Below are 22,897 nucleotides of genomic sequence, written 5' to 3'. Positions count from 1 at the left end.
AATAATAATAATAACAACGATTAAACAGTCATTAACTTGGTTTAAACAGTTCTTCTTTCTTTGTTTGGTCAACAATATGTCTATAAAAAAAAATTAGGACAAAAAAGGTTATTAATAAAATAAGAACTAAAAATTTACTTTAAAGTGAGATTCATAGATGGAATGAAATTGTTTGATCTTCCTAATGTTCCCACACAGATTTTATAGGTTTCTAAGAAACTAGGTTGAGTTCCAAGTAAATATCAATATTGGATGATAAACTTATATTTCTTTACCTTTTTTTCATTTTTGAAAAGATACAAATTTTTCTCTTAGGGAGATTAAGACACATGGTTTTATAACTCAGTTTCACATCCGGTTTTGTCCATGCCAGATACCTAATCGTCTTGAATGAGTTTTCCAATATATTTGAGACGATTCGTCAATAATGAAAAAAATGGACGTGGGGATTTAAATCTAGTATGATACATTGATTCCGTCTCGTCCATGCCTGATACCAAGATAACTTGGGTGATACGTCTCGATCTTGAACAAGTTTTGAAACCATGTTTAGACATGCTCCTCAATGTTTCATCATACCAGTGTTGAAAAAAAAATGACTCTTGACCTCAATTTTCTCAGAGAGATTGGTAAAATAATCTAAATACCCTCATCTTCAACTTTTAGTGAAAAAACTCTTTATTTTCCCTCCAAAACCAGTCGTCTTTAACTTGAAAAATAAGTTCTTTTTATTTTTTTATTTTTTTATTTTTTTATTTTTTTATATACAAAAATAAACTATTTTGAAGATGGTTGATTCAACATAAGATAGAATAAGTTAAAGGGTAGGTCAACAGTTTCATTACCCAGTGGGTAATAAATCCATGACATAAGAAAGTACTCCAAACAATAAAGCAAATGAAACCCAAACTAAGGAATTCTTATTCTGCCATGTTGTTGAACGGAAGATAATAAGCATATTTTTCATTTGGGGTACAATATTATATTATATCTTTTGCACTCAGAAGCACATGTTCTCTTCTTGTGATCGAAAATTGTATTGTTGGGGCTCAGGTTTTCCTTTTCGCTAGTCCTATGTAACCGTTCTTCAGGTTTGTATTTACAATTGTAAGCGCATTCAAGCTAGCAGTTTCCACTTCCCCCTCAATCGTACCCGACCTATACCGTCCTTAGCCCACACTAGTAAGATATTATCCACTTTGGAATGAAGTCCGCACGACTTTAAAATGCATCTTACATGATAAGATCAAGTTTGACCTTATAACTCAGGTTCTAATGTTTATTCAATTGATATGAGATTAAATTCGTAACTCCCCCTACCATTTCATTCAATATATTGGACGACTCCACTTCGACCCCTCGGTCTTAACAACATTTTCCCTGTCCTACATAGGCACACCGACAAGATCATGACACCACCCTAATCCTGTTATATTTGGATCTAGACAGAGGGGAATGGTGGAACATGATTCATTTAGTCGACCCAAGATATTTGTAAAAAGCTTTATTTTGGAGTTAAATCTCTTGTTTTTCATTATACATTTCTTTGTCTTATTTTTTACCCTTTTAAGGCTCTCTTCAAAAATCATTTTCTTTTAGGGAGAGTGCTAGATAGGATTAAGGAAGCACACAAAAAAGTATAGAACCGAACCAAATCAAGAGCCGAATCCTTATAGAATAAATAAATTTATTTTCAATTATTTTAGGAGTTAGGACATGGATTACTGATTTTTGTTATATAGAAATATAAATAAATTAATGGTTTTTTAAAAGATAAATTAATATATAAAAAATTGGATAGATTAAGGGCTCCAGCTTATAATATTAAATTTGAAAATAACAATTACTTTTTTTTTTTTTTTAATCAAGGTTTTTCTTACTAGCATTTGGTCATTTTCAACAAATCTCTTAAGATCATTATAGGTATAAATTACCCAAAAAATTAATATAGTTGTTTGGAAAACGTTCCACCATGTTTCATGATGAGGGTTTAGTCACCCATATCCACCCAACTAAGACACTGGCATGGAAAACGTGGGTTCGTTGAGAATCTAGTCGAACTCCCACTCGAATGATTATGAGCCATGTACTCCAGGGAAAAGGATAGCTATCTAACTCTAGGCCAATTATTTTGCCACGTGTTACATATTTTGTCCCATTGAGGTTGATCCACCCTTTCTAGAAACCTATATACTTGAAATCAGCATATATGATGATTTATCACCATACATCTAAAGATTACGTTGTGATGAGAAATCTAAACCATTGGTTAGGAATCACCTATATGGTTGGCTTTTGAAGTTTATGTGTTCAAAAAATAAGTAAAACATGTATCAGTCAAATGATTTCAAAAGAATGCATCATAAATTTAAAAATTATGGTCTGGTGTTGTAAGGCTAAACTACTCCGTGGAGCACAGGATTCGAACAGCATTATTCGGTGCCCACTATACCTAACAATTTAAACGTGATGTGCAGTTAGGTTAACCTTTATTTTATGGATGATTTGATATATCCTTCCACATTTTTAGTGAATATTTAAGATAACCCCTTATTTGTTCGAACAGATGACATGCACCCCTTGACCTTGATCTTCTCTAACATATTAATAAAAAATGACTTAAATACCATCCATCTTCAATCTTTAGTAAAAAAATCCTTTACTTTTCTTCTCAAATTCAGTCAATTTCAACCGTTTGGGAAAAAAAATTACCCTTCTCATCTCCAATCTTAAAATTATTTCAACCTTCAAATATCAAGAACAAGATGAGAATTTTTATAAAATTAGAAAAAGATGAAATTTTAAGTTTAAAAAAAAATGTCTATGATTTTTTATAAGGAGTTACAAGTTGAAAACAATGAATCAAAGATGAGGTTGAGGTAGAATTTGCCACGATAAAGAGTTTGAATATATACATGAGAAAATGTTGCATGGATCGATAGACCATGCAAGGTTTGGACCCAGATCTCTTCACCAAGGCCATGTGGGTTACACATTGGTCCAAATGACATATCAACCCTCTTGATTTTATGGTTTAGATAATGTTTTAAGAAAAAAAATTTGACGGTGAGATCTTGACTTTAAAAACAAATGGCAAACAAAAATGGTAAAAACTCCGCCTCTCTCTCTTATTTTTTCATGTTTCATAAATTTATATTCTTTCATTCTATTTGACATATAATCATGTTTTTGGGATACCACATAGACATAGACTCCATATAGATTGGTTGTCTTTCAATCCATATAATTTCATCTATATGAATAGGATTTTGTTAACATGTGTCGAAAATGCCCCTATATTCTTATTCCCAAGGTGTATTTATTGCACTTTAACGTGTACCCTTAAGGCACATGTTAACAAGACACATGTAAATATATACTAGAGGATAATCTTGCCATAAACTATACCCACGCCTATGGCACAATCATTCTCTTTAGAGTTAAATGGGGTAAGGAGAAAAGACAATAAAAAGTAAGGGCATTATTTAGAAAATGGGGTAAAAGGGTTAAAGGCAATGAAGTTAGAAGAATATTGTTAAAAATGGGTAAAAGATAAAAGACAATAAAGTTGAAAGAGTATTTTTAAAGAGAAAATAAAGTTGAAATTATTTCTCGAGATGCATAGAAAATTGAATATGTACTGCTCTTTGTGTGAGGATAAACAGACAATCGTTATGTTTTATTAAATAGATATTTTGTTAGAGGTTGAATATGGAGGCATTTAGGTCATTTTAATTCATTAATAAGAACAGACCTAAGTCAAGGGGGGCATGTCTTTCATTGGAAAACACCAAGTGGTATTCCAAATATTCATCAAAACCTGGAGGGTATGTGTAAATCTTCTTTATTTCATTTAGCTAGTCTTAACTATTTATTAATTGGTTTAGGTGACCTTTATTGGTTCGAACTTCGAAGGCGAATACAAATACAAACGTTGACCGTTTCTTTCAACGTTACAGTGTCCAACTAGGCGTGTGTGAGAAACACGTCAGGTTTAACAGCAAGTATCCTCATTGTATTCTCCGTTCCGCCATTGTTCTTCTCCCTTCTTCCGATTTCTTTCTCTTCGTTTCTTTTTTGATTTTCGCTCCAAAGCTTTTTTTTTCGTTGTTCTTTAGAAGGATCTCTGGTTTCGGCATTTTCGAAGATTAATTTGAGAGGTATTTGATTGATTTTTTGTGTTGTAGTTCCTGTTTTCAGATCATATATGTTGTTTGATTCTGTTCTAGAGTTATGGTTTTGATGGAAATTGTTCATTAAAGATGGGTTTAAGGCTAGGGTTAGGGTAAAAGTGAGGATTTTGGTTTGTTTAGATGAGTTAAATTATGGAAAAGTTGGATCTGAATAGCTGGTGTTGGGTTCAATCAGGGGTTATACGGTAGAGAAACCAAAAAAATTGATATTTTTTGGAAATTTAGGGTTAGTTTTTAGTAAATGAGGCTATAATTGGGGGCTATCGAGTCTGAAATTATAGGAAAACCTTACCAAGTATTTCAATCCTACTTAGAAAAACTAGTTAACTCTTGTTTCTTCAACAACAACAAATCTAGGAATTCTAATGCTTTGAATTAAGTTGGAATTGATGTTGATTTTCTGTTTAGATTGATGATTTGTGCTGATTTATAGGATTCATATTTGTCAATTACATTCTTGTTATTGTTTTTTTAATTTTGTAAGGCTTGGGGCTACAATTTGTTTCGACGTCTTGATTGTAACTTTTAGTTTCTTTGAAGATAAGCAATTGTTTCATGATGGTGGTTTTTGGGTATTATAGGGTTTCATCGTGCACCAATTGCTGATTTTGAAAGACTAATGAGCTATTATTTTATTTTATTTTTTTCATGGGATTCTTTATTTCTTTCATGAAAATTTCAGGAGGATAAGACTTCTAGGGTTTTGGTTTATGTGGTGCTTTCTTTTTAAGTTTTTATCATTATTATAATTTTTTTTTTTTTTGGATTCTGTATTGGGTTTTCTTTATAGATGCCTTACATTTTAATCTCATAAAGATTATGATTATTTTCACGAAGATTAGCATTATTTTCGACATTTTATATAAGTATTAAATTAGCATTAAACCCAAGTCTTAATGAGATCATGATATGGTGTATCTTTTTTCTGTTTTTTTTTTACAAGTAATCGTAATATGGTGTATCAATATGCACAATATATACTATCTATAATACTCTACTGCTTCTTTTTTATGATTGAAGGTGTTGGATGTAAGCCGTGGTAAGTTTGTAGCTGAACTCTGGGTTTATATTTTTGTGATTCTTTTCTAAAGACAAGCATCTGTTAGTCGATGTTCTCTTAAGGCAGCTTGATTTGGAACTTCTTTAGGGGGGCTTATTAGTACATGGTTGGCTCTCTTCAATTTTTTTGTTTTTGAGTTTGAGCTTTGATTTTGATAGACGGATTTTCTATGAAATGCTCAAGGTCATGTACTTCTCTGCAGTTCCAAGAGCTTAAGAGTTAGGGGTATTGATTTTAGTTCTAGGGCTTATGGATCTCCTAGTTACATGGGTTTATTCTTTTATTTAATTTTGAAAATTGATTTTTTTTACTATTTGCGGGATGTTTTGTACTTGTTGGTTTTTTCTATTATGCAAGTTTTGTATGATTGTCTGAATTAAGATGCTGTGAAGATTCTATTGTTTACGTTTCTATTGGCTCTGTGCAGGTAAAGCTGCTTTGTAGAAATGGAGATTTTCTTTAGAGGCCTAAACAAGGAGTCTTTATCATCTGAATGTCCCTTTGATCGTCCGGGTATCCAAAGGTGTCCATTTCTGAGGAACATCAATGAAACCACCAACTTTTCCTTCTCCTCACCGGTGAATTTTTCAATGCCGGTAAGTTCACCTCCCTTTCACCCTTCCCTTCTCTTTCAAAGATCCTTTTTTTTTACTTGTCTTCGTACGTCATTTTGTTATTTATCTTAAATGCCAAGATAGACGACAACATAATTTCCCAATGTCCTTGCCAGTTTGTTTTCCCATATTCAGAGAATGTTTTTATCTATCAAATGATGTTTTTGAGCCAGAAAAAATACTGAGAGCTGCTATTGGCACCACAACTTTTACTTATTACACCCCAATTAAAAATAAAGAAAATAATTGAATGGTTGACAAAAAGTAAAAGTTGGGGTGCCTATAGAAGCTCTCTAGTGTTTTTTTTTTTTTCCTTCTAATTCTATTTGTTAGGTTTAGAATTTTATATGAGTTTATCGTAATTGTAAACAACTACTGAAATTGTTTGAATGAGTGTTATAATGTTTTGTGATGTTTACGTTATAATTTGAGCCAAACCTTTGTAATGTTTGAAGGGTGTTTTAATCTTTAATTGGGGTGATAAATAATTTAAGGAGTTTGGGTGTAATAAGTAAAAGTTGGGGCTGTCAATAGCAACTCTCTGAATATTTTGCTCCATCTTTTCTTCAGGTACGGGGAGCAAAAGGTCCAATTTTTGAAGATGGTCCCAATTTTGATATGGCATTTAGGCTTTTCCATGGGAGCGATGGAGTGGTCCCACTCTCAGGAAGATCATTCTTGCATTCAGAGAATTTGGAGTCTGAGCCTACCCCACCCAAGTTCAATCCCTTAGCAGCAAAGGCGGCTACCATCAGTCTTTCAGCCTTCGGACCAGGAGGACCCTTCAGCTTTGATTCGTTCTCTGAGAATTGGAAGAAACAGAAAAAGAAATCCAAATCCTCCAAGAAAGATCCTTCAAAGGTAGATGAACATCATCGTTATAAACGAGACCAACGTTTTCAAACCATGCTTCAAAATCTCGTCTGAGTCATCCCTTTATCTTGCGAGTTTCTGCACAGTTGAGACACTACATCTATCCGTCTCGCTCATGGACAATACCAAGATGACTTGGTCTAGTCATCTCGGTTGCTTCAAACTTTTGTTTTGCTCATCTACTAATTGTCATAGTGACAAAGTTGGGATTCAGGAATAACTCGGCAAGAGAAAATTTCAACAAAAGTCGAGAAAACATCTGATAAATTAAAAATAATTATTTTAAATATTAAAATAATCTGTGATTTTTTCTTCAAAATTTTTTTTGAAAAAAAAAAAACCGTGATTTATTCCACAATTATTAAAATAGTGATTTAATCATGATTAAAAAAAAAAATTTGCAGATTTGTGTCACCATGCTAACAGTAGCTCCTTTATCTTTCAGGGTGGAGATTCATCACACGAGGCATTAGGTAATGAGTGGCTGGAAACAGGAAACTGCCCGATCGCAAAATCTTATAGGGCAGTCAGCGGAGTACTTCCACTAGTAGCGAAGGCTCTACAACCCCCACCAGGAATGAAAATTAAGTGCCCACCCGCAGTGGTTGCGGCTCGGGCAGCACTCGCCCGGACAGCCCTTGTGAAGACCGTTCGCCCACAGACTCTGCCCACAAAGATGCTAGTGATCGGTGTCTTGGGCATGGCTGCCAATGTCCCATTGGGAATATGGAGGGAACACACGAAGAAGTTCTCACCCTCATGGTTTGCAGCGGTGCACGCGGCTGTGCCCTTCATAGCCATGCTTCGGAAATCTGTCTTGATGCCTAAGACAGCGATGGCTTTTACAATTGCGGCCTCAGTCTTGGGACAAGTCATAGGGTCTAGAGCTGAGCGGACTCGGTTGAAGGCAGTAGCAGAGAAACAAGCACGGATGAGAGCCAAAGTTGGTGGGTCAAGTCAATTTGAAATTGGTGAGCTTAAGAATAGACATTGTAGCGAGATTGTGGTGTGGGATCCACTTTTGCTCGAGGCTAATGGGCCTTCTTCAAAAGGTGAAGTTTGTTATTGATGTTGTTTTTGTGATCCGATGCATGTTCTTGTAGTGTTTGTTTTGTAAGACTTACATGCGTTTCATGTTATATTACGTTCGTGAGAGTAGTCGAAGAAACCCCAAAAAGAGTATTTAAGGGGAGGGAGCAAAAAAGAATTTGGAAATTGTTTACATTTAATTATGGTATGATTAATTTGTTTATTAATGGGATACCATCTGTGATTATGATCTTCACTCAAAGATTAACGTAATTTTTCGAAAAGACTAAACTCCCCCCCCCCCCCAAAAAAAAAAAAAAAAACCAACCATTTAGTCCACTGTTTGGGTATTTCCTACCAGGCAGCGCTCTTAAACCCTAACCAACTCCAATTTCCACCAATTCTAGAACCAGGGCCATGATTGAAGGAGATCATGGGTTAGAACTAGAACTAATAAATTACTCCTAAGTCAAATAGAGAATCCCACTCAACGATCTCTCGGCATGTAGTGCTCTTGCTCTAATTCAAGGTGACTTCAAATAAGATGGCTATTGTTGATGCAAATCCACATAAATAATCCACTTAAGTTAATATTTTTAAGAGAGATTTACCTAGCAGACCTATTTGTTATAATTTTATTACAAAACTCTCTTATTTTTATCAAGTTTGTTATTAAACATGCCTTAACTTACTAATCATGTTAGCATGACTTAGTAAGATTTCAAATCTCACTTAGGGTTGTTAGGCCGACATGAATTATAAAATTGGCAATCCAACACCACAACCTCCTAGATTTCATGAAAAAAAATCAGAATCAGAAGAAGGAAAAAAAAATTAAAACAAAATATTTTTTTTTACTTCCTCGAAAGTGCTAAAAGTTGATAACTACCAAACTCCCAAATTTAAAACTAAGATTTGAAAGTGAAAATATACTTTTTTAAATAAAAAAAAAATTGAAGTTCGTGAAAACTGGGGTGTCAAATCATGTTTTGGGATGTCACAAATTGATGTGGTTAGAATCCACTCCAAAGTATTAAGTAATAAATTAACAGCATCAATTTGAATTTTATGATGTAGATTCCAAAACAAAGTAAATCTCTCTATCCTTAAATCATGAAAGAGTGCTGCTATTGGCACCGCAAGTTTTAGTTATTAAACTCCAATTTCTTATTTTATTTGTCATACCCTAATTAAATATTAAAATACACCATTCAAACATTAAGTTATTACTTCAACATTACAAAGCATTATAACACATTCAAACAACGCTCATATAAAAATCCTAAATCTAACAAATAAAAATTAAAATTAAAAAAGATGGCGAGAGTTTCTTTTGGAACACCAACTTTTACGCAATTTCAGCCAATGACTTTATATATATATATATACTTAAATTGGGATGTAATAAGTAAAAGTAGAAGTGCCAATAGCAATTCTCTAATGAAAATGCCCCCCTTCATCACGGTTGTTGACCCAACACTTCTAAACAAAAAATTGAAGGAGATTAAAATTTGGAAAAAAAATTGGCACCAGTAGAAACTAATGGTTTGCCTCTGCTAAATTTTACGGCCCACATCGTTCAGCTTGTATCCTAGAGTGTTGCTTGGTGTTGGGTGTTACAACTGAATCAAATTTGGGCAGGATTCAAAATTGAGAATGTGATTTCAAGCAACCAATTTGAACAACTGATGCAAGCAGATCCAACATCTCCAAAATATTTATTTCCCATTTGGGGGTGGAGGAACATGTTCTTGTTGAATACTGCTTTCCTGTATTTTTTTCTTCTCTGATCAACAAGGGGAGGAAACCGTCTTAAAACTCGTTAGGGAAGAATGAAGAGATTTAAAAAAAAAAAAAAAAAAACTCCATTTGATCTTAAACTCAGCCTGCTTGTGAAGTTCTTGCAACCGGTGGGAGATAAACTGAGTCAAGGTTCCCCGGGTAAGGCGTCCACAGCCCCAATCCCCCCCTACTCTCCTTCAATCCGGTGCTGTTCTTTCTGAACTCATCCAAAGACTTCACCCACTCTACAACAGAAGAATGCTCCCTAGTATGACTATGCAACACAAATATCGAGTTGTACTCGCAGTTGGGAAACATGTAAAACTTGAATGAATCTTGTAATCTGTAAACAACATAACCGAAGCTCAGCTGGTCTCTTGGTGTGAAGAGGTTAACCTCATTGAACCACAGACAGCTAAACAAGTTGTTCAGTGCAGTGTGCTCCCGTATGATAATGGCTCCTTCTGGCACATCTGCATTATATCGTTTTCAATTAGTATTTTGAACAATGCCCCCCTCCTAACATTATAAAGAAGTGGTCTCACTAAAAATCCAAAAGGGTTGGGTCACAAAAGTGAAGGGTCTCTCACAAAGGAGAAATTCGTTGGAATGGTTATGGATATCCCATAGGGTTGTATTTTAAAGTGTGCTCCAGTTGTTCTCGGATGCAAATCCCAGTTGTAGAGTCTAAAGTTTAGATCAACTGAGAAAAATAAACATAGACCAAAGAGTCGGCAAATTTCTTTTTTCTTACCACTGGTTGTCTTTTTACTCAGACTCCATGGTTCCATTCCTTCGTAACGATATATTTTCACGTGGAGATCAATAAGAGGTCGAGCATACCGCTTCCTCCGTTTGATTGCATCGGCCTCTTCATATATACTCCGGTGGTGTTTGTGACAAGCAATGGCAAATGTGTGCCCCCCACGCCATAAATACCTGCAAATCACATAGATGGGGAAAAAAAATTGGTTTCCCTATCAAGAGTCGAGACCACTTGCTTTAGGAATCTAGAATAAGAAGGATAACATAGACATTCACAGTGCTGCTGGGTCAGCATTCGAAGGGTCTCCCCATGTGGCAAAACATGGGATTATTCACCTTGTAATCCATTTTTCATCGCTAGAAAAGTGGATTGGATAAGTATGGGGTAAAGGGATGGCATAGACATTCACACCAAGATGGCTCAGAATTACAATGGTGCCCCTGAGGCAAAACATATCATTCACCTTGTAATCCACGATTCATAGGGCAAGAAATGTCAGATTGGGGAAGACAAAAATCAGCACCACACCACACATGTATCAAAATCGATGTCGGATAATCTATTCTTTGCCCAGACAAAGAAAAGAAGAAGTTTCCACCGTCAGGTAGGGTACCAATAAGGTCGTCTAGGTGTAGTGCCACCTCCTCCCATGTGGCAAAACAAAATAAATCATTTACAGTGAGAAAAGTGAACCGAGATTTGCTGTTAATAATAAATGGCACTAAGCTGATGAACCACTGAATTGATGCCACATGCATTCAGAAGACATGAAATCCAAGCATCAAAATCGCTGAGACATATTCTCCCGCAATTTTAGCACAGCTAGCCAATCACTTTTTCTGTTTTTCAATACACATGTCATCAAGCCATTGGTTCATCAGCTTAACACCCATTTTTCGTAACATCAAATCCATTCGAGAAAAGGGCATATTTTTTTTTTTAATCAGGAAAAAAAAATTAGTAAAGAAATCTGCCTCTTCTGGAACATGGTCGAATCCTATTGGGACGAATTGACACATGGAGGAGAGGTGACAAAACACAAGGAACCTTTTGAGTCACCACCTCAGCTGTCTCATGTAAGAAAACCCAATCGTGGAGACTTCTCTCTTCCTGTGTAGGAAACCCTCAGCAGCAGTTTTTCAGGAACTGCATTAGAGTAATCTTCTCTTTAGTGCATAAGATTTTTTTTTCCTACATTGATCGACATGACCATATCCAGACCATCCATCTGACAGCCACTCCAAATTGGGAATTTCCTAGACTATGTCATGCCCATAATGTGCCTTCTATTGTACTTTAACCTATTCATTATACCACAGAATGTTAACAATTTTTATATGATAAAATAGAATAAAAGCAGCAAGCCCCTCTTCACAACATGGCAGAGTGCTAATGGGTTGAAACATGCCAAAGGATGGGTTGCTGAGATAGCAAAATCCAATACGCCAGAGAAAAAATTTAAGTGTGTAAAATATTGGATTGCAACTTGACCGATAAGAAAGGGAAGAGACAAGATCCTACCAAACCCACCTTTCTAGAATAAGTAAAGGGTCGACTATAAGCTCCATCTTTCCATCAATCCAGATACTGTACTGTGCTTGAGGAAACAGTCTGTGGGTTAATATCTTGGGAACCTTACCATTCCTTCTGGGCTCATCATAGGGCGGATTGTGAAGTACAATGAGGCGCCAAATGCCCACCCATTTCCCCCCTTCACCATCCTCTATGACAGTAACATTTTTCTTAATGAAGTTGAGAGACTTTTCATCCACAGCCATAAGAAAGCAGAAGAGCTTTTGGGATCGGAGGGATATATTTGAAGGTTGATGGGGCGTATCATACCCATCAAAAATGCCTGACGCAACCACAAACCTACATTTCTTGGCATATTTCACATCTGCAGGGTCCATTTCTGCACCTCCACCGCGGATAAAACCACAGTGCACCTGAAAGCCACAAAATATAATGAAGATGAACAATATGAAAACAGCCCAAACTTACAGAAAAAACAAAAAAAGAATATCACAAAAAAAAGTTAGAAGTATTCACAGGCGGGACTGCAAAACATGTACGCGCTCCTTCTAATGGAAAAATCAAATTCAATGAGGATTTGGTTCATCCCACACGTACACGTCACGGACATCCTGCTTTTCTATGTTATATAGACCTATATGTAATTGTTGAAAGTCAGGATATTCTCCATAATGTGAATATTCCACCAAAAAGTTTTCTTTTAGTTCAAAATGATCATCTAATAATTTTGTTATGCTTTGTTAACATACTAAATTTAAGTGCATGGTAACTAATATAAAGAGCACAGTTGAATTCCACAAGCCTGACACAAAAGCCTTTCTTATCAGTTACTTTGCAGATGACAGAGAGAATTCATCCAATAAAAATAAGGACTCTCAATCCAGGAAGAAGTGGACTGTTTGCATATAGTGTTCAGTTTACCTTCATAGTTGAATTTAATTTGAAACTATTCTCTCGTTGAGTCCAAGTTTGATGCCCTCCGAATAGTGGAACTGCCTGAGATTTGTTATTTACAGAATCATCCTCCAAAATATAGGACAAATTTTCAACAATTTTATCTGGAGTTCTTCTCTTTGGAATGACTATAGAATCTGGGTCATCAGCAAGAGGAAGTGGACAGCCTAATTGCATGATCAGCATAAGCAACATTAACAAAAGAAACTTATATTTTAGAAAAATACGTAAGTGTAGAAAAGGTCATAATCTTACGGTGCTGTGGTTTTGGTACAAGTCCCATCGTGTCGAGCATGATAAATACCTTGCTGTCTTTATTACAAATAGCTGTACACGAAACAAAAAATAAAATTGTAGAACCATTATACACTAATGACTTCAAAAAGAGAAAAGCAGAATAAATTGCACTGAGTGAATCATCTTGTAAATGGTACAATCAGCAATTAGCTATCCATACGTATCTTGTCAATCCAGATTCCAGACCAACTAATTTATAGGCCAGTTCTTGGAAACTAGTTACTCGACCCTAGAAGTTCATTAGAGATATGAGCAACTTTCAGCCAAAAAAAATGTATCATTTGGATGATTAGGATCATTTGAGACGGTTAGATGTTGAGTATGTGGACCACGGAGTGGACTATACAGATAGCTGGCAGGCATACCTATACAATAATTTCAGCATTACCATGATGAGAGGCCTTAATTTTCACATGAATGGACAACAATTTCCTTCAGGAAAGAATAAGAAATGGAGATCATCACTTAGAAAAATAAGAGGATATCATCTCTTGGGCACATATTGATGATTTAGATTTAGGGCCATGACAAAACATATATCATCAAAGGAAAAACGGTGGAATAATTTTAGTCCTTGCAAGGTCGATAAAAAATAGTTTTCTGAAAAGAAAAATGAATATGGAAAAATATGTAGGTTGACCAACTTATCATACTACGGATTTCCTTCCACATGATAGCTAGTTTGGGGAAAATTTAAGGAATATAATTCCACCAAGAACTTTTCTTGCTCCAAAGTTTGGGAATTGAAGTTTTCTACTCAGAAGAGATCACCAATTCTAGAAAACCCATTGAAATTCCCATATTCAATAGAATCTAGGTTGTGTATGCAAAACTAAATGGCCAAGACACTACTAAAATTACACATAAGTTGATAAGGCTAGGGTGAGACTGAGATGAGATAGTTGACATGAGAGGTGGCTTACTAGAGGTCATGTAACTAAAGCCATTATGAAGGCCTAGCTAGATCAAGGTGGCAATTAACTGGATTTTTGCTAATTTTCCCCTTATCTTATCAAGATCTTTACACTAATGAAAACCTCAAATCTAAACATATTCTCTGCAAGCCATTAGGAGATTGTAGATCATACCCATTTTAAGGGAACTTAAGTTGAATCATACCCATTTGGAGAAGGATTGACAAATGAAAGTATTATCAAGACGTTTATGGACTAGGGATCTTTTTTACTTCACCAGGGTGTTTGTTTCATCTAATCTACGAATGATTACAATTGCAAATGCAAATGCAAACAATAGATTAACAATACAGGAAAGAAAAAACAAAAAAGATTTAATGTGTGAGCAATCTAAAATAAGCTTGAACTCATATATTTCATCATGAAAGGTAAAAGAACTACTCTAATTATCCAAAAAACAAAAAGAGAGAAAGAAAAAAAAAACTACTCTAGATACTAATAATACCATATAACACATCCACAGTTTTGAATCCATCTCTAAAATGCCAAGAATTTCAATAAATAACAATGTAACAGAACATGTATAAAGAAAAACATTCATAAAGAATGAAATTTAATAAAAGTAATCTCATGTTTTGAAGAATACCTGAAAAGAAAGTTAGAGAAGATTGGCAAGACCATGCATGAAATAATAACACAGTTAGAATGATTAACATCCACAAGAGGCCCAGAACAAAAACCAAACGTATAAACCCCTTCTTCCAAATAATCTTCATCGGATAATCTTGCGACATCCTTCCGGAGGGGGAAAAGGAATCATCTGTTTACACATTTTAAACTCAAAGGCATCAAAGTGAGCCCAGAATCCAAAAAAAAAAACACAATTTTTAAATTTTTAAAAATGAAAAATAAAAGACCTATTTTACCTTTAATCTGCCGAGTCTGATTATTCCTGTCTGATCTACGGTTTGCCCGTAAAGAGATGGAGCGTTGGACTTCACTCTCCATTATTACTATCTTGCATTTCCCATCTTTTCTGTAAAGATGAAGAATTCTACAATCAGCACAAAACTTGCTTAATGTATCAAAGTATTAAATCTCCATAAGTCTTAGGACCGACAATTTTTAAGCAAAAAAGAAGGATTTTTTTTTTTTTTGGAGCTAAATAGAGTTCTCACTTCTCAAGAATATCTTTAAAAGGAGATCCAAAGTACAAATCCAAACAGCCCACTCAGATCTAGCTAAATTATCAAATTATGGAATTAAAAAGCAGCGTTTTTTCGAGAGATCTAGATCTGTAAAAAACAAGAAACCAAAAAAGAATTTTTCAAAAACGATGAAAGAACACTTAATTCTTCTTGAGAACTTGTGAAAGAAAGAAAAACGTACCTCAGTCGAGAGCAGATGGCTTAAAGAATGGAAGATAAAATCTGAAATTGTTAAGAGGAGAGGATTACAGTACGAAGAAGCTCTTCTTTCTCAACAGATCTCAGATTTGAAGCAAACGAAGAAGAAGAGGGGTAGTTCTTGGGCAGACGGATTCTTCTTTCTTCACCGCTGCAGTGAAGTTTAAAAACTCGTTTTGACGTCTCGTCTCGTTAAGGGACGAGACCACCGACTTGTCTCGGACGAGATAGACTGTTTAACTCGTTTTACAATAATTTATTCATATAAATTTGTATAAAAATAACTATAATTTTTTTATTATAAAATAAGATAAATTAGAAGATGTTTAATCAGTAGATTACCCAAGCAAAACATCATCAAATAATCAAAATGACTGAGATAAAGTGGTTTTCTCAAATAATCAAATACTCATTAAACCTTTATGAAGTTTAATCTCCTATTTGATGATTGTCCAAGCAAAAAAATATATCAAAACCAGTGAGATAGAGCAATTCATTCAAAATATTCATCAAATTTTGAAAAAATAAATGAGTATGTGAAGGATTTTGTACTACAATGGATATTGCTTCAATCTCCTATGCTTCTTCAACATTCATCAAATCCAATACTTCTTTTTTTCTTTTAAATTGTGTTTGTTGAATTTTTAAAGAAGATTAATTAATTTGTTTCATCCTAATCCTAGTCTTCTTGAGAGGACATGGTGTATCACAGTAGACTTTATAATTATTATTATTAACCCTAAGGGGTGGGCCTAGTGGCAAATCGAGCATAAATTCCTCAGGAAGAGTATGCGAAGTATTCAAAACCCCCACGAAACAGTGAATTCTTTGAGACCACTTCCATGGTCCGTTTGACCCTTGACCCAATCAGTTGCATGTAGGACTTTCTAAGGAGGCGGTGTGTGACTGTGGGATTAGTCTCACCTGAAGGATGGGGATACCCACCATTGGGGGGGCGGGGGGAGTACACCTTATTACAATGTATTATATGCTAATACTCTTAACATTGAGAAAACCTTTCCCACTTAAAAGATTGATTTTGGGAAGAAAAACCAAGAAAATTTTAGACATTTTTTTCCCAGAACTTAGGTATTTGTTTCTCTTATAGCACGGCTAATTCTCATGGAACGTGCAATCCTCAACCACATGAATCAGGTAATTTTTTAGTTAAATCCCTGAGAGTGACCCGTAAGGGGGATTCTAACTCATGACCTCGGCTTCTCTTGGCCATCTCACCAACAAAGCCGCCATATTATGTGCTCGTTCTGAAGTGTAGATCCAGGTGGTTGAGACTTGAAAGAGATTGGTTGAGTGTTATAGCGTACAATGACATTGGACAAAATATATTACAGCAAACATCTTAATTGTGCCATTTACTGATCCGCATTCAAGTACATATACAATGATTGAAGTGCGCATCATGTAGGCCAACAACAACAAAGCCATTTCCCCAATATTTATTAGGGTTATGGCTAAGCAAATCATGTTCCTCCATTCCATATTTTTTTAATTGAAATTAAAGTTGATATTTCTTTCACCACTTCATCATTATTTTGAGGTAGCAGATGCCCATTCATTATCAACTTGTTTGGGAAGTTTGATCATCTCCAAATCAATGTTGATCGATTTCATATACTGATCTCTGCCAAACAAACTTAAATATTTCTTCTAATAGAGACTATACAGAGAAAATAGATTAAGAAGAATAAGATGGGAAAAATGAAGATCTGCATCATATTTGGAACTCCCCTTAATATTCCTTCCTTCATCCCTGATAAGAAGTACTATAATTTAGCTCATACTGAAACTTAAAAACTTCAAGCAAATTAATTTTCTATTGATAAGTATATCTTCTAAACCTCCTTACCTTCTTAAGCAAATCCAAAACTCATTGAAACCTTCCACAAGTTAAATAATAGAAAATTTATACTACCTAAAAATAACAAAATGGGATTTTATTTAATATATTAACCATGCATTATACCCAATATAGCAAATTCATAGGTACTATTACCATACCACCTGAAGAATTCTTAAATTAATTTTTTCTATACCTTTATCAGCCAAAGAAAGAAAGAAAAAAAAGCAAAATTGATAATGTTCTATTAATTATGACAACCAGTCATCCTTGGTAGATATTGATGATTCTATGAGGCAAGTCTAGGAGCTGAGCTGAGCTGATCATAGCATTCACTTAACTTTGGATTGATGGCCAGCTCGCAAAGGAAGGAACAAATAAGGCTCTTACCATTCACTTGGGAGACCTTCAGACCATATTATAAGCATAACTGCATCTCCAAAGAAAATGGTAAAATCTGGTATTTGCTGGTAAGTAATGATCAACATATTCAGTGCCAAGTCATTTTACTGAAGCTTACATTATAACAATAAAGAAGAAAAAAGAAAAAAGTAAGGCATTTCTATTAAAACATGACAAAAAAAAACAAAATTTCTATGCAACGGCAACAACGCATTGCAGTTTGAATTCTCCAAGCCCTGCAGATTTGCATCTGAGAAAATTCACATATACTGGATGGACCTGTCTTGAGTTTAGTAAAGATCAATCATCATCAGAAGAAATATCGTGAGACATTTCACCAATATCATCCTCCACGGTTGTGACCTAAAATGAACATAACAGCCAAAAAAGGTTTAAAGCAATTGGTACCAGCAAATGGTATAAATGAACATCTTGCGCACAAAATTGATAGGGGGCAATCAAGTGGTACACAAATATCAGATACTTACTGGCATTTTATCCCAATGTTTCAACTTCGAACTTGTTAGCATGTAACCATCACGTAAAGGAGCCCAAGAAGGCCCTTCATCATCCTCTGCACCTATGGATTTAGAACCCTGCACAATATAAAATCGTAAACAAAATCTTCTAAAGTATTTTAACTTACTGGACTGAAACAGGCAACATATAGCTTGAATCCTGTGATACACAGTTCGTTAAATGACCAGCAGAAGAAGTGCATATTTGTATGGGGCATTAGATGATAAGAGATGTGCATGTAACCTTGGGTATCAGAATATTTGATGAGAAGGCCATTCACTTTTGGTGTAAACTTATTTGCCTTGGATACAGAAGGGCGTCAAATATTTGTCAGCACAAGAGGGTAAGACAGCTGCCTGTGTGGTAGCATAACCAAGGGACAACAGAACCCACATGTCCCGCAAAGGAAATCATTCATAGAAATGAAATAGGAATGGGAAATTTCATTTTGTACCGCTAAAAAGAAATGTGATAGATCAGATGGTTATAATCATCTGATCTAGTTATCCTGATCAGATTCACCCCAAGCATAAGCATCGGGACACCTCCCTCCCTGGATACCTCATACCCACCACACCACCCTCGCCTGGCCTAAGAAAATAAAATGTGAAAGAAACCATGCATGTACATTTATTCAACAAAAAAAAATGCCAGTAGTATGTGATTTGTTCTCCATAATATCTATGATCTAAAATATGAATATATATTTTGACCTTCCCTCTACATATACAGTCTTGAAACTACAAACCAATAATTCCTCTAATTGATTAACTGTACCCAGTTGTTAATGTCTCTTCAGAAGTTAAACACCCAAGTGTTTTTTCTAACATCTGATCCATTATTTTTTAAACTATGGACCGATACATCCCATAATCATCAATTGACTCAAATAATTACATCTTTCTGAAGTGTTGGACATTCAAGTCCTTTCACTCTCATACGTGTGAGATTCTTCTCTTCATAAAAGGTCCTCATAAATGTAATCTATTCAACATTTTGATCGGAAACCATAAGAGATTTTTATTCAAAGTTAACCATAAGAGATTTTCTATCTTCATACCCCCAAAAAAAGTTATGATCCTATACTCTGAGGACCCCCCTTCTCCTTCACATGGCATTAGAAGATATGAGATGTATGTAATCATGGATATCAGGATATAAGAGAGCACATAGACTTTTGCACCTTGTATATGGACTATATAAGGAATGTTACAATTATATCCGGAAACAAAGTCATGAGCAAAATTTATGGCACGACAAGAGGGCAGGAATGGTTATAGTGTGTATTTATACCCACAGGGTGGCAGAATCCACCACCCTGACGTCTCCCACCAGGGAAATCAATATAACAAAAATGTAATAGGAATGAGATGCACATGACCATGAGATGCATCAACTTTCTTTTTGGGCCACTCAAAGGCTTGTGATAGATCAGACAAAGCTATGATTATATGATCCAGTTATTATAATTAGAATCTTCTAGGTGTACCAGTCAACTCCCTAGATCCCTCTATCAACAACCCTACACCTCTTGGCCTAAAAATATATATATAATAATAACCTGCACGTACACCACCGGTATGGCAATCATAATTTTATAAACCATAAGATGTGAATAAATGTTTTAAATTTCCCTCTATATATACATTTTTTTGGCATCTACCTACCTGACTTTCCATCGTGTAACAGACATTAAAAAAATATATTTTTTTTCAACTTTAGTTGTAGATGCTTGAAATGGTGGAAACATACAAGTAAAATCAACAATCAGCTACCAAGACCACTTTTAGTATGAACCAGATAGAACCAAGATTATGTAGCACACCTTAGAAGGAATGTCAACAGCATGAGATGGCTTCTTGTGTAACTCTGCTAAAAATGCTTGTCTCCTTCTTTTCCCTAATACTGACAACATTGAAAGTGTATCGAGTACAGCTAGATTTCAGAGCACAAAATATTTGAACACAAGAAAAGAATACAAATGCAACAACATCCATCTATAATCTTCTCTTATATGTTTTCAAGAACTATATATATAATATACATTATGAAGTCATTATCCTTCTTTATGGTACCAACATTGAATGGGGTGCATGAAGGAACATGATATGTTCATCCAACACCAAATTTTTAGGATAAGGCTTTGACAACGATGATGATAACAATGTTGTGCCAAAATTCAACCGCAAATGCCAAATAAAAACAATAACATTTGTGTCAAGCAGAAAAGGATGAATTATTTCTAATCTCAGATAAAACTTTTGACCCACCAAAGTTTCATGAATTTCTCATTTTCTATTACCGTACCTTTTGCATCTTTAGACCTTGAAGGATTTAATCCTTTCTGAGCATTTTGTGCCTTGTTGACCTGCACCAACATAACATCATAATTCAAAAGATATGAATAGGATCACCAAAAAAAAAAAAGATTGTATTAATTCCAAATTCCCAAGGAATAGAAAGGTCAAAACATCAGCCAAGAACTTACCGCATTAAATAGCTTAACCACTGTAACCCCAGCATCAAACATGAAGATAAGACCTCAATTAGTAAGTGAGGCAGTAAATTTCATGAAAACAAGTGCACTTCTTGCATAGGTTTTGAACCACTAAGAAAAAATAATACCTCCTTTTGTAGCAACACCAATAAGGAATTTTTCGTGTGCATCCAAGAAATTAGCAGGCTTCACATGCCCTTTTTCCGCAACCTGGTAAATTGGAAAAAGTTCATAACAATATGTAACTATAAATATATTTCCAATAGGAGAAATTGAGAGCCACTACACAGGATGCAACTTAAATCACGATAAGCAAAATCAAAATGGAGAAGTAAAGAACTAAATACCAAGTGCTTCTCCTTCTTTGCCTCCCCTTTAACCTTTCGTTCTACTTCTTCCTCGGCAAGCTTCTCTACAACAAGCTTCTTGTGACCTGATAAAACAGGACCCTGCAAAGACTTTGAACCTTAGTCATGTTTGTTTTATAAAAATAATAATAATAAATCCTCTTACCAGTGGATCATCAGACACATTCTTCTTTGTGATCTTCTTGAAGGCTATCCTGAATGCTCTACAACCTTGTGTGAACTTCGTAATTCCTAGCTGAATTCCATCTCCTTCATCTTCAGAATCACCCTTTTCTTCATCAACATCTGGAGCATTTTCTTCTTCCTCTCCACTAGTATTCCCATCTGAACCCTCTTCATAATCAAGAGGACTCACATTTGCATTTGCAACTTCGGGTGCAGACTCATCTTCATCATCTGAGTTATACTCTCTCGCCCTTTTGCGAAACAATCTTCGCATTTTATTATCTATCTTAACTTTTTCTCCAGTACCCGAAAACACTTGTGATCTCTTCTTCGTCTTGCCACCTTTGTTTTGTTTGGATTTCCGCTTATTTGGGGCTCTCCTTCTTTCCGGCACTTGGGTTTCTGAATCCATGGCCTAAGCTTTCAAAAGCTTATTCTTCTTGTCTCCTAGGAATTTTCCTACAAATAAAACCTGATTCTTATAAATAATCTAACGAGAAATGGTGCTTGGATACAGCAGAATTGATCACCGAAAAAAATCAACGGGGCTAGGGGGCTAGTTCATTCTTCCTAACCCCTTAGATAAGAGGTTTAGTTGGAGAGGGAAAAGAGGAGGCGAAGCCGCGAAGGGTCTTTTATTTTATTATTATTATTATTATTATCATCGTTGAATCGGATTTTATCGGAGTGGATACACCATTATCTGAATCCGTATCCGCTAAGCATTCAAATATAGAATAATATCCGAATTATCGAATCCGAATTCGGTTTCGTATTTGGACTATCTATTGATAACACTCTACAGCCCAATAGATTTCATGGATAAACTCAGACCCCGAAAAAAACAATTGTTTAAACTCGATCCAAAATTTTGAAAATGGATAGCTACTGAAATTTCACTAAATATTCAAAAAATAAATTTTTTTTTTTTTAAATAAATCAAATTTCATAGAATTTTTGTCCTCTACAACCCTGAAGTATCAAATGATGGCTTTGGATGCCCCAAGTTGAACCCAATAATCAGACTCAATTGATTAAGATGATAAATATTTGAATTTAAAAAAATATATTTATTTTAATTAAAATATAAAATATCTCAACTAACCTAGATAAGTTTTATTAACTCGACCGAGATTTTCAAAATATTATATAAGTCATCTCATTTGTCTCATGAGATTTTGCACGTGTGAGTGCTCTATCTATCCATCTCATTCATAGACGATATTGAGTTGACTCGAGCAAGTCATTTTGGTCTCGGACAAGATTTAAAACCATGATATAACCCTCACATTCTAACATATTAGCAAAAGAGAAGTTTTATTGACATGCTACAAAATTTTGAGGGTGAGCCAAAAAATAATAATTTTTAAAGGTATACCCGAACTTAACCCTCTCCTCAACACCTACATGTCTTCTTCAATGTACCAACACACATTTGCATCTTTTCTGATAAACCTCATGAGCAACACCGACCATTCTCCGATTTCTCTCCCTTTATCTATTTCTATCTTCTTCTTTGATCTCTCGCTCTTTCTATCATCTTGTTATCTGATCTCTCTTCTCTTCTTCTTCTATTCTTCTTTTCATCCTCTAATCACCATCCAATTCGATAGAGTTGTCGAAATCGTGGGAGGATGAGGAGAGTGCAAGAGGTACCCTATGACATG

At 35.0% G+C, this 22,897-nt stretch overlaps 3 protein-coding genes across 6 annotated transcripts; 1 reads left to right on the top strand and 2 right to left on the bottom strand.

Moving 5' to 3' along the window:
- The first annotated feature begins 3,903 nt into the window (after positions 1-3,903).
- On the top strand, positions 3,904-7,996 carry LOC147408672 (uncharacterized). The gene is made up of 4 exons (XM_086420596.1): positions 3,904-4,160; positions 5,681-5,849; positions 6,438-6,728; positions 7,186-7,996. The coding sequence occupies exons 2-4, from the start codon at positions 5,700-5,702 to the stop codon at positions 7,807-7,809; spliced, it is 1,065 nt and encodes a 354-aa protein (XP_086276722.1). The 5' UTR covers positions 3,904-4,160; positions 5,681-5,699; the 3' UTR covers positions 7,810-7,996.
- A 1,304-nt stretch (positions 7,997-9,300) lies between these two features.
- LOC147408671 (Sept9 (DUF616)) lies at positions 9,301-15,594 on the bottom strand. 3 transcript variants are annotated; one of them, XM_086420584.1, is made up of 8 exons: positions 15,405-15,594; positions 14,942-15,069; positions 14,662-14,835; positions 13,060-13,131; positions 12,772-12,971; positions 11,848-12,263; positions 10,306-10,490; positions 9,301-10,024 (listed from the first exon to the last, which is right to left on the bottom strand). In XM_086420584.1, exons 2-8 carry the CDS (start codon positions 15,021-15,023, stop codon positions 9,651-9,653), a joined length of 1,503 nt encoding a protein of 500 aa, XP_086276710.1. In that variant the 5' UTR covers positions 15,024-15,069; positions 15,405-15,594; the 3' UTR covers positions 9,301-9,650. The 3 variants fall into 3 exon arrangements, with proteins under 3 accessions (XP_086276710.1, XP_086276699.1, XP_086276716.1); XM_086420573.1 differs by having other exon boundaries at positions 14,942-15,051; positions 15,405-15,593; XM_086420590.1 differs by lacking the exon at positions 15,405-15,594 and adding an exon at positions 15,194-15,319 and having other exon boundaries at positions 14,942-15,051.
- A 2,122-nt stretch (positions 15,595-17,716) lies between these two features.
- On the bottom strand, positions 17,717-21,850 carry LOC147408670 (uncharacterized). Of its 2 annotated transcripts, none has more exons than XM_086420559.1 (8): positions 21,211-21,850; positions 21,045-21,146; positions 20,826-20,907; positions 20,689-20,708; positions 20,508-20,568; positions 20,026-20,099; positions 18,170-18,277; positions 17,717-18,044 (listed from the first exon to the last, which is right to left on the bottom strand). In XM_086420559.1, the coding sequence occupies exons 1-8, from the start codon at positions 21,640-21,642 to the stop codon at positions 17,982-17,984; spliced, it is 942 nt and encodes a 313-aa protein (XP_086276685.1). In that variant the 5' UTR covers positions 21,643-21,850; the 3' UTR covers positions 17,717-17,981. The 2 variants fall into 2 exon arrangements, with proteins under 2 accessions (XP_086276685.1, XP_086276681.1); XM_086420555.1 differs by having other exon boundaries at positions 20,026-20,105; positions 21,211-21,849.
- Positions 21,851-22,897: the final 1,047 nt, after the last annotated feature.

Source organism: Akebia trifoliata, chromosome 2 (genome assembly GCF_017979445.1).
Source record: "Akebia trifoliata isolate Shusen 1 chromosome 2, ASM1797944v1, whole genome shotgun sequence".
Lineage (NCBI taxonomy): Eukaryota > Viridiplantae > Streptophyta > Magnoliopsida > Ranunculales > Lardizabalaceae > Akebia > Akebia trifoliata.
Note: the sequence above shows the minus strand (reverse complement) of the source record. Positions and strands in the feature narration are given on the sequence as shown.

Excerpts from the sequence above, each read along its gene's own strand:
- LOC147408672 (XM_086420596.1), top strand. The coding sequence starts at position 5,700 with ATGGAGATTTTCTTTAGAGGCCTAAACAAGGAGTCTTTATCATCTGAA. Across the intron at positions 5,850-6,437 it reads CGGTGAATTTTTCAATGCCG|GTACGGGGAGCAAAAGGTCC; the intron begins GTAAGTTCACCT and ends TCTTTTCTTCAG. Across the intron at positions 6,729-7,185 it reads CCAAGAAAGATCCTTCAAAG|GGTGGAGATTCATCACACGA; the intron begins GTAGATGAACAT and ends TTTATCTTTCAG.
- LOC147408670 (XM_086420555.1), bottom strand. The coding sequence starts at position 21,642 with ATGGATTCAGAAACCCAAGTGCCGGAAAGAAGGAGAGCCCCAAATAAG. Across the intron at positions 21,147-21,210 it reads ATGTGTCTGATGATCCACTG|GGTCCTGTTTTATCAGGTCA; the intron begins GTAAGAGGATTT and ends AAGTCTTTGCAG. Across the intron at positions 20,908-21,044 it reads CAAAGAAGGAGAAGCACTTG|GTTGCGGAAAAAGGGCATGT; the intron begins GTATTTAGTTCT and ends CCAATTTACCAG.
- LOC147408671 (XM_086420584.1), bottom strand. The coding sequence starts at position 15,023 with ATGGAGAGTGAAGTCCAACGCTCCATCTCTTTACGGGCAAACCGTAGA. Across the intron at positions 13,132-14,661 it reads TTCTCTAACTTTCTTTTCAG|CTATTTGTAATAAAGACAGC; the intron begins GTATTCTTCAAA and ends TTTCGTGTACAG. Across the intron at positions 10,491-11,847 it reads CCTTTACTTATTCTAGAAAG|GTATTTATGGCGTGGGGGGC; the intron begins GTGGGTTTGGTA and ends TGTGATTTGCAG.